Genomic DNA, 20,050 nt, shown 5'->3' on the forward strand with positions numbered 1-20,050 from the left:
TATTTCGTTAATGCAAGTACAGCTCCTATCTCTTTGAATGGGGAACATCAAATTAGATTAAATCTTTGAAATGAACAATGAAATCCGACAAGAACTGTCTCATAAAATTTTGTTTTCAAATGCTCAAATCATGACAAAAATACTGCATTTTTCAGGCTAGACCAGCCAATGCATTTGTGCAGTCATAACCGCGCGTCTCACAACACTGACTGTTTCTATTGCAACCGGATCTTGACTTTACCAATTGACCCATCGTAAGCCCCGCCCCCCTTAGTTACTGTTGCTAACTCGGACAAACAAACAGAGTTGCTATATCTTACAATGATAGATGTCAGTGTGAAAACCTTATCCCGAGATGTTTTTGGACACAGAATGTAGCGTATATCCCGCCCGAATGATGGCCAAACTTAACTGATGGTTTATGAAGTTTATTACATCATTTTTCACTCCAAAAAAATCACCGTAAGAGCTGAACGAACAAAGCAAGTGCGCATTAACGTCTCATTCACAAACTCTCCGTTGCATTATCATTAACATAGATAGCAAATTATACAAAAACACTCATACAACTACTAACAGTAAACAAACATATACAGACTGTATGCCTTTTCGGGGGTGCTAATAAACTGTAAACTTTGTATCTGCTATAAACTGCTAGCTCTCCCTTTCACTACCAGTAGACTATAATACCAATAATAATACCAAAATAATATAAAAATAGAGGTGCTCCTTAGTACAGATAATGTAGACCTTAAAGGGTTAGTTCACCCAAAAATGAAAATTCTGTCATTAATTACTTACCCTCATGTCGTTCGACACCCGTCAGACCTCCGTTCATCTTCGGAACACAAATGAAGATATTTTAGTTGAAATCTGATGCTCAGAAAGGCCTCCATTGACACAATGGCACGGTTCACTCTCAAGACCCTTAAAAGGTACTAAAGACGTCGTTACAAAGTCCATCTCACTACAGTGGTTCTACAATAACTTTATCAATCGGCGACAATAGTTTTTGTGTGCAAAAAAACCCCTAAATAACGACTTACATAGTGATGACGATTTCAAAACACGGCCTCATGAAGCTTCGAAGCGTTATGAATCAGTGAGCCGAATGATGATTCGGATCGCGTGTCAAACCGCCAAACTGCTGAAATTTGGCGATTCAAACCGCTGATTCGACTCGCTGATTCATAACGCTTCGAAGCTTCATGAGGCCGTGTTTTGAAATCGTCATCACTATGTAAGTCGTTATTTAGGGTTTTTTTGCGCACAAAAACTATTCTCACCGATTCATAAAGTTATTGTAGAACCACTGTAGTGAGATGGACTTTGTAATGACGTCTTTAGTACCTTTTAAGGGTCTTGAGAGTGTAACGTGCCATTGAGCCAATGGAGACCTTTCAGAGCCATCAGATTTCAACTAAAATATCTTCATTTCTGTTCCGAAGATGAACGGAGGTCTGACGGGTGTCGAACGACATGAGGGTAAGTAATTAATGACAGAATTTTCATTTTTGGGTGAACTAACCCTTTAAACATCTAAACTCACAGAAATATAAAAAATATATACAAAAACAAATCGTTATTTGTTAACGTTACATGACGCGAGAACAGTTAGTTATTGCGGTTTGTATGTTAGCAGGGACTCACTAACTTTAATCGTAACTTAATGAGAGTATGACGACCAGAAAATCCTCTCAGGAGACCTGGAATCAGTGTCACAGTACCCCAGACACATCGTTTTACCATTTTTGTAGCTGATACTCAACTGCCATTGGCTCATCTGCGTTCGAGGGGCGGGGCTTACCGATAGGTCAATTGCTGATTGGCCCTTTTATTTAGAAGGCGGGACTTGTTCCATCATATTGCTTATTGCAATTTCTCCCATTCTTAGTGATGTGATTGCGCCGTCTTTTGTATATCTAAAGTCTGTGGTATAATATAAGTGTCTGCATGTATACATCTCTGCCTGTCTGTAGGTTGACGACCCGTCTATGCGCTGGCAGATGGCTCTGTATAAAGAGACCTCAGGTCAAGCTGAAGACGCAGATGCACCGGAGAAGGTTGTGAAGAGAGTTCAGGAAGTTTCGGCTGTTCTCTACCACATTGAGCTGGTGAGGCCTGTTTGCACATATACATACAGTTACACACTCTTTCTCCTTAGCGTTAAGCCTTCATCCTCTATCTTCCATCAGATTGAGCATGCGTTCAAGTGCAAGAAGACAGTTTGGCACAAGCTTCTGTCCAAACAGCGTCGCAAGGCAGTGGTGGCCTGCTTCAGAATGACACCACTGTACAACCTCCCCAAGTATGAAGACACACATAACCTTAGTTTAACGATGTCCAGAGGTAAATTGGGATTTCACAAATGTGATTTTCCTTTCACTCCAGGCACCGGGCGTCTAACCTGTTCCTTGACGGCTACAAGCGCAACTGGATCGAAAATGAAGGCTACTCGTTTGAAGACAAGATGATAGATGACCTATCCGTAAGTTTGTGTATCCGTTCCCTGTTTACATCCTGTTGAACGCAGTTTGTTCATAGCACTGTTTTTTGCAGAAAGCGCTGGAGCAGGAAGAGGAAGAAGAGGAAGAAACCGAAACAAAACCAGACCCCCTTCATCAGCTCATCCTCCACTTTAGCCGCACCGCTCTCACAGAGAAAGCGTAAGCAAGTCTCTCCGTTGTTTGGTGAACGGGTCTTGACACAGTATTTATTGTCAAATCAACTCACATTTATATATATATTATATATATATATATACAGTGCATTATACAATACAGCTTCATAGAAATAAACAAGAATAATAACAGTGTTGCAAAATGAATTACAGCTTTAGTTAGTAAAACTGCTCTACTAAAGACAGTTCTCAAACTCAATTCATTTATAAAGCAGCTCTAGAGAAGGCAATTGTCATTATTCAGTTCAAATTATTTGAATTTTGATTTGCTTAGTTTAATAAGAATGTAAATGTGGCAAAGCTGTTAGTAAATCTGACCCTAAGTCCTTACATTTTTTTTAAAGGGGTCGTCGGATGCCCATTTTCCACAAGTTGGTATGATTCTTTAGGGTCTTCATGTAAAGTCTGCATCATACATTGGTTAAAATTCCTCAATGTTTGTGTAATACAACACCCTTTTACCTCCTCAAAAACAGCTCTGTTCACAGCGAACCGTTTCGGTTTCGGTGCATGTCTCTTTAAATGATAATGAGCTACTGCTCACCCCACCCCTCTCTTCCATGGGGCGTAAAGTGCTGCCTTGGCGGACAGTGTACAACTGGCTGAGGGTGGAAATATGCTAATACGGAGCATGAGCAATATTAAAACGGCTTGATTATTGAGAGTGTTTAGGCTTTTTGATTATAAAAAAAAAGGAGTGAAACGATTTTTATCACTGTAGGGTGGTTGTGTCCACGCACCGCAAAGACACATTTATATGCAAACACCATATAAAAGGGAATTTTGCATCCGATGACCCCTTTCAAAAATGTGCACAATTTTGGTGTAAATGTATTCAATGAGTGTCGATGTTGCAAAGTTCATCAATTCTTCAGCTCTACAATTCAAATACAGTTTGAAGTTTTGTTCTCAGCCAATAGTTTCAGTGCAATCAAATCAATGATATTTGTCAAGTCTCACATTTGTTTCATCCCCACTGCAGTAAACTTGAAGTGGATCATCTGTACATGTCATATGCTGATATTATGGCAAAAGTAAGTGGTAACTGTAACTTTTAAGACCTCATGTCTTTGTTTGTCGACGTTTATAGAGTGCAAGCTAACCTTACGTATCTCTCTGTGCAGAGCTGCCACATTGGTGAGGAGGACGAAGGGGGAGAGGAGGGGGGCGAGGAGCCAGCCTTTGAGGTGCGACAGGCAGAGATGGTATGGGGGGGCCTGGGGCTGGGGCCATGGGAGTCAGCGGAGCCAACAGCTACAGCTACAGCTCCTGCCACGCACTGAGTGAACACGTCCAGAACCACTGCACCCCGCACACTCGATGACCCGCTCTGTGTCTCTCATCCTTTCATCTCTAGTTCTCCCTCTCTCTTTTTTTCTATACTTGTTGTCGACTGATCTGTGCACTCCTTTGCTGGATCTGAGTCTTTGTCTTTTTAACAGTTTATGTTCGTGTTTATTGCATGACTTGAGAGAGTGCAGAAAGATGGCTGCATACAAAACAGATGAAACAAACAAAAAAAAACAGAAGAAGACATGCTGAACACATCAGTTTGGACCAATTTGGCTTCATTTGTAGACCGATGATAATTAAAAAGGAAGCTAATAGAGGTGTGAATAGTTTTTCTAGCACTTACCCCCGAGCTGGGAGACCAATAATGCAAAATAGGCTGACTCTGGCCTCAAAACTGCATTGTTGTTCTCTCTCTCTGGCTACTTAGAGTAGTGTATTATTGGCGCTGTCGATGATATCTGGAGTGTGTGTGTGTTTGTGTGTGAGACTTAAGTACACACTCATACACACACTCAAAGAACACCCTTAACTGGTCTCCCAATACAGGGGTTTTCAAACTTTATGATGCCAAGGACCCCCAAATATGAGGGACCCCCTTACTAAAATCAATTTATATATGTTTATGTATGAAAAAACATTTAAACTCTTAGATAAACAGTAAGTGTGACATTGTAAATACAACATTGATTTGGCTATACCTAATGTTGGATGTATAAACCTGAAGAAGAACATTTTCAATTAAAAAAATATTTGTATAAGCAACTTTCACAATAAATGTATGTAAGCAGCTCACATACTGCGTTACAACCCCAGGAAAAACTCACTAGAAAGATACAAAGCAAACATATACAATTCTGGAAAGTATGTATACGGCAAGAAAGGAAAGAAACACATTTAGAAATGAAACATTTAGATTGTTCAGTAGACTTTATCCATTTTTGCTTTGTCTTTTTATTCTCTGAAATTTTCTAGGGACCCCTTAGAACCTTCTGGGGGTCCCTGGACCCCAGTTTGAAAACCCCTGTCCTAATACATTACCAATCCCACCTCTCCAGAACCCTTTCTTCTCTGAGTTTGTTGGCAGTCGCCTGTAGTTTTACATTCCACCTGCATCTTTTGTTTCACAGCTTCACTGACCTACTGACCCAAAGGACTTTTTGACTTTTTTGTCCTTCCTGTTATGATTTAAATGCAGAAAATGTATCTTCACCTTCTCACCTCGCCACATAGATTCAGGTTGAGGGAGTTTCAGTTGCTATAACCTAGTGAGCTGACTCTACAGCATTTCAAGGGATCATTAAGGTGTGCTCTTGATAACACAGGCTGTTCCAAAGAATAAGCAGCATAATTGTAAGATTTATGGAAAAGGAAATCCCGAAAGACATTGAGAGAAATGTTAAATTTACTTGTATTTTATATACTATATTACTACAAAAATCAATACAATATCTCCATCTAATAACAAATTGACTATTTCAGACTAGTATAGTATTTGTGTATGCTATGCATATTATCTACAGATTACAATATTGTGTTGTGCTTAACTTTTTTTTTACTAATTATAGCAATCCTGAGTTAAGTAAAAAGCGGCCAGATACTGGTGAACTATACATTGAGGTTACACTTTATTTTAAAGTGACTTAGTGACATTGTGCTTACTCAAATAAGTACTGAGTACAATTAATGAACTTCATGTACTTACTATAGAGTTACAGTTAGGGTTAGGGTTTGATTTACTTGTAATTATGCATACAGTAATTTATAACCTACGTCACCTTTAAAGGGGTGATGAACTGGGAAAGCTTTTGATAAATAAAAGGTCATGGTAATATAAGAATATCCTGTAAGTTTCAGAGCTGAAAACGTCCTTGTTAGTCAAAGAAAAGCTTTTATAGACACCAGGCCCAGCAAACGATCGATCTCAGAATATGCCACACCTTGACGTCATTGTGTGGTGAAGCACCACCTCAACAGAAAAAGAACAACGCCTGACACGTGTGAGTGTGTGTGTGTCCGATTTGCGGTTATATTCACCGATCGGGTTAGTAACAAGTAACTTTAATAAAAAAAGAACATTCCAATCAATCGCGGGTGGATGAGAGATGAATCATTGTGTTTGTTTGATAAAGACATTTTGCGAGCCCTGTGGGCGATTCATGGGGCTTTTATTGAAGCTCATTAAATATGCAAATATTATCCAATCCTAGCTGTGGGCGTTTACTTCCAAGTCTTCAGTGCGACACGCCCATAAAAACTGAGCGTTTCTTGAGAGAGCCTCAAAAGCAGGGCAAAAAATAGCCTATTACTTATTCATTATGATGGTCTTTAATGTAAAAACCACGCAAACGTCATAAGTTGACCTCAGACAACAGTATAAAATGTTTTAAAAAGCCAGTTCCTGACCCCTTTAAATAAAATGTTACCTTAAATTTCAGAGCGCTCTGACTTGTACCACCTGACCGCTGTGTGACATCATGTGAAAACTGCAACACAGTCTCATGGCTATTTGTAACTATTTTACGTTTTGGCGAGTTTGTGGCTAATAAGATCTTGTTCATACATTTTCTTAGATCTGGTTTACGCCCGAATGAAGGTTATGTTTAGGGGTTAAGGTCATTATTCAGGTTAAGGGTGTATCTGCTTTTTTTATTTAAAAAATGCTTAGTTTTCATACGATTCACATCTTTAAAAAATTCATATGAAATTGCCACCTCAAAAAATAGTTTTCTTGTGAGATCGGGTTGGAAACACAAAATGTAAGATATTATTCTGTAATATTTCTGTTTAATAATTTCTATAATTAACTATTGGTAATAACTTCATCTGTCAACAAAAGTTTCTTTGCTAACTCTCCATTACACTCTGCTTCGTCTACAAAACAAAATGCTCCGAACAAACATAAAATCTTCCGACGCGTTCTGGGACGGCATTAAAATAAACCATCCGCTTGTTTCCGATGCCGGAGCCCTTCTAAAGTCTGTACAGAGACACAAACGTTAAGCGACTGAGCGCCAGTGGGCGGGGCCTATGGTGCGATGATGTATAACTATTCGTCGACATCTTGATCTGGAGGCTGTCATATGCAAATGTGTTTGCCCATGTGACATCATGGATCCTAAACAAGCTTTTTTGTATATAAATGCTTTGTTTATAATGAGGAGGACGTATTAAGCTCTGAAACTTGCAGGATGTTTTAATGAAACATAGACTTCTTATATGTCAAAAGATCAAGGCAAATTAGATTTCTCATGTCATGACCCCTTTAATAGTGTCATCATGTTTGAGTTGTCATCTAGTAATTATGCTAATTACGACATGTCATGAAGCGAAGTTAAAGGAGGCCAGATTTCTTACATCTTACAGAATATATGTGTGGTGAGGGTTTTATGAAGGCTGACAGGATTTTCTGGATTTCGATCAGTCCTGTATGTGATAATCTTCTGTGTCTCCAAAAGTGTCTCCATGTTTTTGTTGAATTTGTCTTTTTTCTGTACTCACCAAAGACTACAGTAAAAGCCTGCACAGACACACACAAACACATCCAGAACTTCACATTACAGAAAGAACACACTTGACATTTTCCATCTAAAGAAATCAAAAAACAGGAAAAAAAAATATGATTCATTACAAAGATTTCCAATACATTATTAAGTCACATGGCCTGGCTCTCAGGGCGGGGTGGGAGTGGGTGGGGCTTCTTGCTGGGGGGTTGGGGGTTTGGCGGCGGGACGCTTGGGTGCTTTTAGGGGTGGGTTCAGCTTAAAGATCAGCGCGCTTCCTTGCACTGTATGTACTTGTATAATCCTTTTTATCAACAGGGTATCATCACCACCAAATTTCAAATGGCTTACTTCGATAAATGTTCAACACTACAGGGAACAATTCCTTCAGTTTATTGTGAGATATATTATTATTGTGAATATGCTGTTGCCGTAACAATGTGCTATATAAATGCGATAGCCTAAATAGTATACCCTAAAACATTGACAATTAATAACGATCTCCGACAAGAATTGCAATTCTGTAACTTTAAAAAACGGCAGTATACTCCTATGCTTATTTTAAGAGCTCGGGTTTTATATCATGTTGATCTTTTAGACCCTACTATTCAAAAGTTTTAGGGTCAGCAAGATCTTTTATTCATTCGATTGATCAAAAGAGACAAGCTGCGTCCGAAAATCGAAAACTTCTCTACTATATAGTGTCTAAAACAGTCTGCGAAAAGTACCAGGATGACCTACTACTTCCGGCGAGATTCTGAAGTGCGCATACGATGGACACTTTACTATCCCATGAGGCCACGGGAGACCATTTATGAATGGAGGTGATGGGACGCAACTGACGCTGGTAGGTCACATGATCATGACAACATGGCGGATGTAGGACGTCCGGATTACATTCATACTACATTCATTCATACTATATAGAACGTACTTTTTTAACGGTCGCAAAGTTCGTTCAAAGTCAAATGTAGTAGCTACTCACATAGTACGTGATTTCGGACGCAGCCACGGTAAAAACATTTAGCTGTTTTTTGGACATTCTATTCACCAAAGAATCCTGAAAAAAATGTATCAGTTTCCTCAAAAATATTAAGCAGCACAACTGTTTTAGACATTGATAATAATACGGCATATTTGAATGATTTCTGAATGACCACGTGACATTGAAGACTGGAATAATAACCAGTTATTTAATTTTATAATATTATTTCCCAACATTACTGTTTCTAATTTTTTTGAAATCCCCAAACGGTAGTGTATTTTTCATATGATGATACATTTGAATTATAAACTGATAAAGCCTCTCTCATGTCATACCCTGCGGCTGTGAGCCGATACAGCAGTCGTGGTGGGAGGGTTTGTGTGGTTAAAACAGAGGGAAGAGCCAGTGTAATCACACAGATGTGTCTCACTGTTCAGGGAGAGCAGGTCTGCTTGCTGTAGTCTAACGTTTGTGCCAGTCAGCAAACGTGAACGGCTCAAATAACGGACACATGACTAATAGCACTTGTGTTTTGGATGAAAAGGGTGTGTGAGATGTGTGTGTGTGTGTAGATGAATGAAGAAAAACAAGCTTAAGTGCTGTAGAAGTTAGAACTTGTATAAACAACATTAAGTACACTACTTTTTTCATTAATAATTAAGACATTCAGCGAGAAACCAGACATTTTCATGATCCGCCTTCTCATATAAAGTATAGTGTATGAGTGTGTGTGTGTGTGTGTGTCGGATGATTGTGGGGCCGGGGTGTTTAGAGCCGGGCATCATTCTGACTGGACTGTTTGTTTCTGTCTAACAGGAGAAGGAGATGGAAAAGCAGAGGCTTCTGTACCAGCAGTCCCGCCTGCATGATCGTGGAGCGGCTGAGATGGTGCTGCAGATGATCAGTGCCTGCAAAGGTGCACACAATCACTAAACAGGGTTTCTGCAGGTCTTAAAGGTTCCTTACACAAATGAAGGATTAACAAAGGCTTAAATCAGAGTAAAAAAGTCTTAATTCATAAAGTTCTAAAGTGCCTTTTATTATAAATATGTTAGCCTTACTGTAATCTATACGCTGGTGTGCTCCAAAACAATGACAGAATTCACATTTAGAAGATATTCAAAACTTTCAGTCTCTCACTTCTGCCAATTAGGATCAATGATGTTGATGACATCACTCTTCAGCTTTTCATCAGATTTTCTGTCCAATCAAATGCTCTCTAGCATCTGAAGCCCTGCCCCCTACACTATAATATAGGGGATAGGGAAAGATCAGACAGTGCACTATATAGGGGATAGGGAAAGATCAGACAGTGCACTATATAGGGGATAGGGAAAGATCAGACAGTGCACTATATAGGGGATAGGGAAAGATCAGACAGTGCACTATATAGGGGATAGGAAAAGATCAGACAGGGCACTATATAGGGGATAGGAAAAGATCAGACAGGGCGGCACTATATAGGGGATAGGGAAAGATCAGACAGTGCACTATATAGGGGATTGGGAAAGATCAGACAGGGCACTATATAGGGGATAGGAAAAGATCAGACAGGGCACTATATAGGGGATAGGAAAAGATCAGACAGGGCACTATATAGGGGATAGGAAAAGATCAGACAGGGCACTATATAGGGGATTGGGAACGATCTGACAGTGCACTATATAGGGGATAGGGAACGATCAGACAGTGCACTATATAGGGGATAGGGAAAGATCAGACAGTGCACTATATAGGGGATTGGGAACGATCAGACAGTGCACTATATAGGGGATTGGGAAAGATCAGACAGTGCACTATATAGGGGATAGGGAAAGATCAGACAGTGCACTATATAAGGGATTGGGAAATATCAGACAGTGCACTATATAGGGGATTGGGAAAGATCAGACAGTGCACTATATAGGGGATAGGGAAAGATCAGACAGTGCACTATATAGGGGATTGGGAAAGATCAGACAGTGCACTATATAGGGGATAGGGAAAGATCAGACAGTGCACTATATAGGGGATTGGGAACGATCAGACAGTGCACTATATAGGGGATTGGGAAAGATCAGACAGTGCACTATATGGGATTGGGAAAGATCAGACAGTGCACTATATAGGGGATAGGGAAAGATCAGACAGTGCACTATATAGGGGATTGGGAAAGAACAGACAGTGCACTATATAGGGGATTGGGAACGATCAGACAGTGCACTATATAGGGGATTGGGAAAGATCAGACAGTGCACTATATAGGGGATAGGGAAAGATCAGACAGTGCACTATATAAGGGATTGGGAAATATCAGACAGTGCACTATATAGGGGATTGGGAAAGATCAGACAGTGCACTATATAGGGGATAGGGAAAGATCAGACAGTGCACTATATAGGGGATTGGGAAAGATCAGACAGTGCACTATATAGGGGATTGGGAACGATCAGACAGTGCACTATATAGGGGATTGGGAAAGATCAGACAGTGCACTATATAGGGGATTGGGAACGATCAGACAGTGCACTATATAGGGGATTGGGAAAGATCAGACAGTGCACTATATAGGGGATAGGGAAAGATCAGACAGTGCACTATATAAGGGATTGGGAAATATCAGACAGTGCACTATATAGGGGATTGGGAAAGATCAGACAGTGCACTATATAGGGGATAGGGAAAGATCAGACAGTGCACTATATAGGGGATTGGGAAAGATCAGACAGTGCACTATATAGGGGATAGGGAAAGATCAGACAGTGCACTATATAGGGGATTGGGAACGATCAGACAGTGCACTATATAGGGGATTGGGAAAGATCAGACAGTGCACTATATGGGATTGGGAAAGATCAGACAGTGCACTATATAGGGGATAGGGAAAGATCAGACAGTGCACTATATAGGGGATTGGGAAAGAACAGACAGTGCACTATATAAGGGATTGGGAAATATCAGACAGTGCACTATATAGGGGATTGGGAAAGATCATACAGTGCACTACATAGGGGATAGGGAACGATCAGACAGTGCACTCTATAGGGGATTGGGAACGATCAGACAGTGCACTATATAGGGGATAGGGAACGATCAGACAGTGCACTCTATAGGGGGGGAACGATCAGACAGTGCACTATATAGGGGATTGGGAACGATCAGACAGTGCACTATATAGGGGATTGGGAACGATCAGACAGTGCACTATATAGGGGATTGGGAACGATCAGACAGTGCACTATATAGGGGATAGGAAACGATCAGACAGTGCACTATATAGGGGATAGGGAACGATCAGACAGTGCACTCTATAGGGGATAGGAAACGATCAGACAGTGCACTCTATAGGGGATAGGAAACGATTAGACAGTGCACTATATAGGGGATAGGAAACGATCAGACAGTGCACTATATAGGGGATAGGAAACGATTAGACAGTGCACTATTTGACCCATTTGAATGATATTCTAAAGTGATATGGAGGAGATTAGGAGGAAACGGCTTTTGCGGCTTTACCGAGCTCAGCGGCTCTGGCCGAGCTGTGATATTAACTAAACGCTATTGGCTATTTTGAAAAAGAGAGGAGAATACAGTATTGAATATTCTTCAGTTTTATGCAAAACAGAAATACGACAAAGCAGATCTCTGTCATATGGCCAAAAATAAATGCCAACAAAATGCTGTGTTTAACACAGGAAAACTGTACAAATGTATCATACAAGGTAACATGATGTAACCTTGCTCTCACTTGAAATGTGTCCCCACATTAATTGAGGGTATTGGACCTGGAAAGTCCTTGAAAGGTCATTGCATTTGAAGTTAACAAAGGTGTGGGATATATTGAAATTGATTTTTAATCAAGTAAATGCAGCCTTGGTGAGCATAAGACACCTCTTTCAAAAGATTACACAATCTTACTCCAAACAGTAGTGTAAATGATTCCAGCAGATATCTTTGCCAGTTTGACTAACAATCACACAAGTTTGATCAAATGTAATTGACCCTCGTAATGTGTTTTCTCAGGTGAGACAGGAGTCATGGTGTCCTCTACTCTCAAACTTGGCATCTCCATCCTCAACGGTGGCAACAGTGATGTTCAACAGGTCAGCTGACAGCACGCTCTCTATCTGTACAAATAATGTACCTAATATACCATAAACAATGTTGCCAGGCTGCGTGAACAGATAGTTTAACTCAAAACTAACTCTCCGTTGATGTCTTTGTGACAGAGGATGTTGGACTACCTGAAGGACAAGAAAGATGTAGGCTTCTTCCTGAGCTTGCAGGCTCTCATGCAAACCTGCAGGTACATGGCCATCACTTTCTTGACAGATATTATATTTCTTTGACAATTATGTTGAACTATAGCAGTATTGGTACAGTGCTGTAAGATCTACAATATGACATAAATGTGGTGTTGTGTTTGTTGACAGTGTTCTGGACCTGAACGCATTTGAGAGGCAGAATAAAGCTGAGGGTCTTGGGATGGTGTCAGAGGAAGGCTCAAGTGAGTCACCATTCACACGCCAGAAAAACACGTCCTTATGTCTCTTCACAGCATGTTCTAGAAATGAAAAATATCCTTGAGTTCACCCGTTCACACCAAGTCAGATTTTTCAGCATGAAAAAATGAAGGAAAATATTTACAATTAGAACAAATATATAAACTCCTTCACACTAGATATGTTTCCATCCAAAGTTGCAAAGTTAAAATTGGAATATCGCATGAAACATTTGCGAATAAAGCAGCGTTTCCTTCCCATGTGTTCAAGAGAACAAAATCGTCACTTCCTAGGAAATTGGTGCAAAATCTCTAATAAAAATGCAAGCAATCGGGGAAGCCACTGGGGCTGTTGTTTTCCTACATCATGAATGACTTGCATCTCCTAGCGCGCAATTAACGCTGTCATGTTCTTTTGCATTGGGATGCTGGTGTTTGTGAACGCAATCATGTGAGATGCTTCTGGAGTTTTTCACGCACATTTTTAGAATTCATTCACATCTTGGCGTTTCCATGCAGGGCTTTTATGCGATATCCCAAGATGCCCATAAAAGGGTGGATGGAAACATGTTTTGACAATCTGTTGTTTTGTTTTTTTATTATTATTCTTAGGCTGCGTCATTTTGTGTGTGTGTGTGTGTGTGTGTGTGTGTGTGCGCGCGTGTGTGTATGTGTTTGTTTTTGTTATTTATGAGGACACAAATTTGTATAATGACACAGGTATTACGACATAAACATGAAATATGAGGATATTTCATCTGTCCTCATATTTAAAATAGCTTTTAAAAACATACTAAAAAATGTTTTATTAAAAAGTTTAAAATGCAGAATGTTTCCTGTGATGGTAGGTTTAGGGGTGGGGTAGTGTGTGTGATGGGTAGGTTTAGGGGTAGGGCGATAAAATGAAAACAGTTTGTATAGTATAAAAAACATTACGCCTATGGAATGTCCTCACTTAGGCAAAACAAGCCTGTGTGTGTGTGTGTGTGTGTGTGTGTGTGTGTGTGTGTGTGTGTGTGTGTGTGTGTGTGTGTGTGTGTGTGTGTGTGTGTGTGTGTGTGTGTGTGTGTGTGTGTGTGTGTGTGTGTGTGTGTGTGTGTGTGTGTGTGTGTGTGTGTGTTATACAACTGGTGTGAACTGGCCTTACGAGAAACTACATAGATTGAAAATGAAAATGTTTTTATTTTCATAAGTGAAGTAAAATATTTTCACAATTATTGTAAAGATTGTTGGTTTATCATATGGCCACAATATATCCATTTCTTAATCAGTCTTATTTCTTAGGAAAAATCTTACTTGAGAAGAATTTTTTTATACAAAAACTTGTTTTCTGAATATATATAAGTTTACTTTTCTTACCCCATTGCAAAATAGTTTTTTAAAAATTTGAAGCATAAATTTTAATAAAATGTATACAGTGAGGTTTATGCTTTAAAAAACAATTTGCCATTGGTGTAAAAAATAAACTTCATTCAATATATATTGCTTGAAAACAAGTGTTAATATTTCCGTTTTGCTTCTGAAGGAAATGTATCTTATTTTGTACTCTATCATCCGAATGCATAACAATTTTTTGGCCCCCAGGGGATGTTTCCACGTGTACGTGTAAGAGTGTTTAATGTGCATTATCTTTGTTTCTTACAGAACCGTCAAAGTGTATCTGTTCATGTTAGCATGTCATACAGTTGTGGTCAGAATTATTGGCACCCCTGGTAAATAGGATCAAATATGGCTGTAAAAATAAATCTGCATTGTTTATCCTTTTGATCTTTATTTTAAAAAATGCGCAAAAATCAAACCTTTCATTGAAGTAAAAGAATTGGAAGTGGGGGGTACATCACATTATGAAATAAATGCTTTTGTCCAAAAGACAGATGGCCATAACTATTGGCACCCTTTTATTAAATACTTTTTGCAACCTCCTTTTGCCAAGATAACAGCTCTGAGTCTTCTCCTACAATGCCTGATGAGTTTGGAGATCAGAGACCATTCCTCCACACAGAATCTCTCCAGATCCTTCAGATTCACAGCTCTTCTCTTCAGTTCATCACTCATTTCTATAGGGTTCAGGTCAAGGACTGGGAAGATCATGGCAGAAGCTTCATTTTGTGCTCAGTGTCACATTTGTGTGTTGATTTTGATGTTTGTTTTGGATCGTTGTCCTGATGGAAGATCCAACCACGGCCCATTATAAGATTTCTAGCAGAGGCCGTCAGGTTGATTTTTCTATCTGCCGGTATTTGCTAGAATCCATGATGCCATGTATCTGAACAAGATGTCCAGGACCTCCAGCAAAAAAATAGGCCCAAAACATTAAAGATCCAGCTGTATTTTTAACCGTGGACATGGGGTACTTTTTATCCCTGTTTGCACCAAACACATCTGCCAAAATCTCTTTTTTTAGTTTCATTTGACCATAGAACCAGGTCCCTTTTGAATTTCCGGTCATGTCTGAAAACTGAATGTGCTGGAGTTTATTTCTGGATGAGTGAGGAGGATTTTTCTTGAAACCCTCCCAAACAACATGTGGTGATGTAGGGGTTGTTTGATTTTTTTTTTTAAGGCTTTCTGACCCCAAGACTAAACTAATCTCTGCAATTGTCCATCTGTGATCCTTGGAGAGTCTTAGTCCACTGAAACTCTCCTCCTCAACGATATAGACACACGTCCTCTTCCAGGCAGATTCGGAACATCTTTAGTTGATTGGAACTTCTTAATTCTTGCCCTGATGGTGGAAATGGGAATTTTCAACGCTTTAGCTATTTTCCTACATATATTTTGTGAAGCTCAACAATCATTTGCTGCACATCAGAACTATATTCTGTGGTTTTACTCATTGTGATCAATGATTAAGGGAATTTGGCCTTTGTGTTTCCTCATGTTTATACTCCTGTGGAACATGACGTCATAGCTGGACAATTTCATGCTCCTAGTCACCCTGGTGTGCTAAAAAGTGTAAACACTAATGGAAATATACTTCAGAGATATTTTACCCTGAAAAAAATCTAGGGGTGCCAATAATTATGGCCAACGTGTTTCATTATGTGATTTTCCCCCCACTTTCTATTCTTTTACTTCAATGAAAGGTTAGATTTTTGCACATTTATTGAATGAAAGCTCAAAAGGACAAACAATGCAGATTTATCTTTGATCATATTTACCAGGGGTGCCAATGATTCGGACCACAGCTGTATTTCCCATGCCGGAAATCGTCCAACTCACTGCCTCTCTCTCTTTCTCTCCACCACCATCACTCCATCCCCAACCTCCCTGTATATGCCTCTCCTCTCCTTCTTTCCTCCTTCTTGTTTTTCAGACATGAAGCTAGAACGTGGTAAATAATCTTGCCTCTATATATTTATCGTCACTCTCTCTTTCCTTCTGTCCCATCTCCTGCTGTCTTCCTCCTTTTTCCAGTTCTTACATTGTGAAGATCTCCTTTCGTTGGCGTGTAGTTTACCTGCATTTCATTTCGCACTCAAGGGAACTTAAAAGATAACTCTTCAGTCACTGCAAAGTTTTTGGGGCAGCCTATACGATTCTTTAAAAACAGACAGATTCCACCCACATTATGATTGTCTTATTGAATTCAGTTTTTTTTATACAGTTTGTCCCATTATGTCAGCAATGGCTGTAAAGTTTCTTTGCACTTTGCCCTTGAGTGCTCTGTCACAGATCTACTGTAACTCCAGCATTCATTGACTGATTGAGAGCAAAGAAAGACATTTGTCCTTTCTTTTCTGATCAGTTTTCTCTGAGGAGATCACAGAGAACTGTGGTGACCACTGTCACGAAAACATGAAATGATTTGCAGATTCAGGAAACTCCCCCAAGTATTTTATCCTCTGAAATGAGCCATCTAGCATTATTTGAACCATCCCCTCAAATAATGAGCTGCCATGTTTAGAAGGACAAAAGCGTCTGTCATGGCAGACCATAGTACACTATAGAAATCATCTAGTTTCTACATTGTAGAGCAGTTTTTAACCTTCATTAACCTTCATCAATAACATCAACAAAACTCTTCCATTTCATTTTTATGACGTTTGCCCAGTTTTGTTCTCCTTTTTAGTGTTGGTTGCTAAGCCAAACATCACTGTTACTATTGTTCATATTTTCCAAACTTTCTCTTTTCCTTCGAAATTGATATTAGACATGATATTTGGAAATGATACCTCAAATTATTTTACTTTAGCCACATAGCAACCACCCAAATACCCTAGAAACACCCTAGATCTTGCAACCCACAAGACCCTTCTAGCGGCCAGATTCAAAAAACATTCATAAAAGTGTACTTTACCCCTTAAAGTCCCAGTGAACCGGAAGTTGCAACTGATTTTATTTCAGTGCTGTGACGTATTTCCAAGCGAAACTTGGAATAGAGGGCAGGGTTTCACTTCAGCAGTCCTCCTCTCCATCTCTCGCTCATAGCAGACTAACGGTTGGAGAGGAGTGGTTAAGGATATTCAAACCCAAGCCGTCGCATAGTCGTCATCGAAAAGGGAACGCCGTTCCAGACCGGAAGTTACTTTTCAGATTTTGATTAAAGATTACCACGGCAAATTTTTTTTATGTGTATTAACTTGCACGGATTAATTGTTCACCCTAAGACCTGTAATGTGGGCTAACAAAGTAAATAAGATCGATTTTGATTTCATGAGGACTTTTAAAAAATTAAACTCAGTGCTACGGTAGCAAGATAGTTTCTAGGGTATTTTGGGTGGTTGCTATGTGGCTAAAGTAACATGATTTGATGTATCATTTTCAAATACTGCTACCTAACTAGAAAAAAACTGAGAAAAAAGGCTGTTGTCTTTCCTTTTGCCAAATAGGTAGGAAAACTTCAACACCCATAATGCACTGGGGTATGTTGCCTTCCAAGGCCACTCCCACCAGTCTGCTATGGATACGCTTACCGCCTTGCTTTAGTAGGAAGTACTACTTAGCAAACTTTCAGTCATAATGGTGTCGACTTGTATTGTTCCCGGGTGCAAGAATTCAAAGAGTAAACGTTTAGCTAGAGTGAGTTACTGTCGGTTTCCAGTGAAGGATCCAGAGCGGTGTAGGCAGTGGATAAAGGCTGAAAAGAATCATTAAAGGTGCACTATGTAAAATTTTTCCAGTAAAATATCCAAAAATCGCTAGGCCATTCTTATATATTTTGTGCAGTCGAGTACTTTCGATATTCCAAATGTTTCCAACTATTTGTAAATCGTGAGAAATTGCTATTTTAACCGAGGAACCGGGACGTGTGAGGGAGTCGCCTGTCAATTGCGTCATATCTGCGTTACCCTCGGTTATAGGTTTTATTCTGCAGAAACGCTTTACTCTCACTGCAGTGTGAACAAGTGTCATAGCAGCCGCCGAGCGAACGCACATAGTTCATAACATAATTTTCAACACACTCAGATGTGTCTAATATGATCAACAGAGCTGCGTTACCTCATACTAATGACCGGAAAAGCGGAAATGGCGCCGGCGACTGTGTCATAATAAAAGTCCCGCTGCTCGCGAGGCGTGTGTTGCCTTCATCTTATTAACAATCGCTCCAGCGGTTCCTCAGCTTCACAACACTCGGTCCTGCTCTGCTTCAGACTACAGTAACGTTAATAATCACATCAACATGATTTCTGCCCGAGTCCTGTCCCGATTCTTTTCCACCGGCTGTGAGGTGAAAACCACATGTCCCAAGAGTCTGCGCTCAAACCTGCCGTCATCAAACTACGCCTTTGTTTTGAATAGGCGACCTCTAGCAGACGGAAAAGTTACGTAGTGCAGCTTTAATATGGAGAGAATGCTGTGATGGAAAATCTGAAAAACCACAGTGTTTGTAGTCAACATTTCAAACTAGATGACCACGAACAGTATTTTAGGCCAAACAAGGGGTACACTCGCATTCAGGTAAGAAAGCTGTTGCCATAGTGTTTCATATTTACCATAATGCTGTTTAAAGAGTTGACGTAGTACGATATCATTTTCAGTAATAAACTGACTCAATACGAGAACAAAAACTGTTCTGTCCCCTCTCTAGATCCGACTGTCCGTAAAGAATAATCTTTAGTTTTTATGATGGATTTTGCTCCCAAATAAACTTGAATTTCTTGGTCCAGGTATCAAGGAGAACGAGTAATTTAAATTCCTGAGAAGAATGTTCTTAAAAATCACTGTAAATAACCTCGTAAAGTTAGGATAACCGCCAATGTGTCCAACCAATAACTATTTAAAATATAAGGCACAATAAAGCATGTGATGCAGAGTGCTGAACTACATTACGATTATGGAAACAAATATGATTATTATCAGTGACTCTTCGGCAAGAACCGCCAGCCATACATTCAGATAACATCAAAGGCTGTAATTTCTTCTTAAGAAAAAAAATAAGATGTTCATAAGAACATATTTGCGAACTCATAAAGAATTTTTAGACAATTGCACTTTCTTAGTATTTATCTTAAGAAATGTATTTAATAAGTTTTTAGTAAATCCAGCATCATAGAAACTGCTTAGCAACACTCTAAAACCCAATTTTTGAAAGCTTTATGGAGAGCATTTCCAGGTGAACAACTTGAAGGGTTAAAGGGGCTGTATGTACGAATTTTCAGGTATTAATCACTTTTTTATTGACAATGTGTGAACAGCTTGAAACGAGACCTTCCCAGACTTCTTATGTTGTCTATGAAAGCCTGTAGACTGCACTCTAAAAAATACTGGGTTAAAAACAATCCAAGTTGGGTTTTAAAAAAGGACAAACCCAGCGATTGGGCTGTTTTAACCCAGCAATTGGGTTCAATTCTATTCAAATTTGATTTAGGCGAGATTGCAGGCAACATTTTGGGATCTAAGTGATCTTGAAGATTTGTACGGATTGAAGGATTTAGGCAAACATTTACCAACCCATTTACTGGGTTAAAACAGCCCAATTGGTGGGTTTGTCCATTTTCAACCCAACTTGGGTTGTTTTTAACCAAGCATTTTTTAGAGTGGGATGTTCATGTGCACGACTTGGGTCGTTTTTGCCCGGAAAATCGAAAGCATGTGACGTTTACACGTGCTCCCAAGAGCCTCTCTGGTGGTGACACTTATGCTTATATGACACTTATATGAAATGAATG

At 39.6% G+C, this 20,050-nt stretch overlaps 1 protein-coding gene across 6 annotated transcripts in view; it reads left to right on the forward strand.

Annotated features, from left to right (window-relative positions):
* The window catches only part of ryr1b (ryanodine receptor 1b (skeletal)), a 177,737-nt gene that overhangs the window by 120,293 nt on the left and 37,394 nt on the right, over positions 1-20,050 (forward strand). For 4 of the 6 annotated variants that reach the window (XM_079825048.1, XM_079825049.1, XM_079825050.1 and 1 more), the window contains 11 exons: positions 1,980-2,114; positions 2,196-2,308; positions 2,392-2,488; positions 2,560-2,666; positions 3,663-3,714; positions 3,805-3,867; positions 9,275-9,374; positions 12,461-12,540; positions 12,667-12,743; positions 12,871-12,944; positions 16,255-16,272. In XM_079825048.1, coding sequence (XP_079681174.1) covers positions 1,980-2,114; positions 2,196-2,308; positions 2,392-2,488; positions 2,560-2,666; positions 3,663-3,714; positions 3,805-3,867; positions 9,275-9,374; positions 12,461-12,540; positions 12,667-12,743; positions 12,871-12,944; positions 16,255-16,272 — 916 coding nt within the window. The remainder of the gene's footprint in view (positions 1-1,979; positions 2,115-2,195; positions 2,309-2,391; positions 2,489-2,559; positions 2,667-3,662; positions 3,715-3,804; positions 3,868-9,274; positions 9,375-12,460; positions 12,541-12,666; positions 12,744-12,870; positions 12,945-16,254; positions 16,273-20,050) is intronic. The other 2 variants (XM_079825052.1, XM_079825053.1) reach the window with 1 other exon arrangement.

Source organism: Gobio gobio (assembly GCF_949357685.1).
Source record: "Gobio gobio genome assembly, chromosome: 9".
Taxonomy (NCBI): domain Eukaryota; kingdom Metazoa; phylum Chordata; class Actinopteri; order Cypriniformes; family Gobionidae; genus Gobio; species Gobio gobio.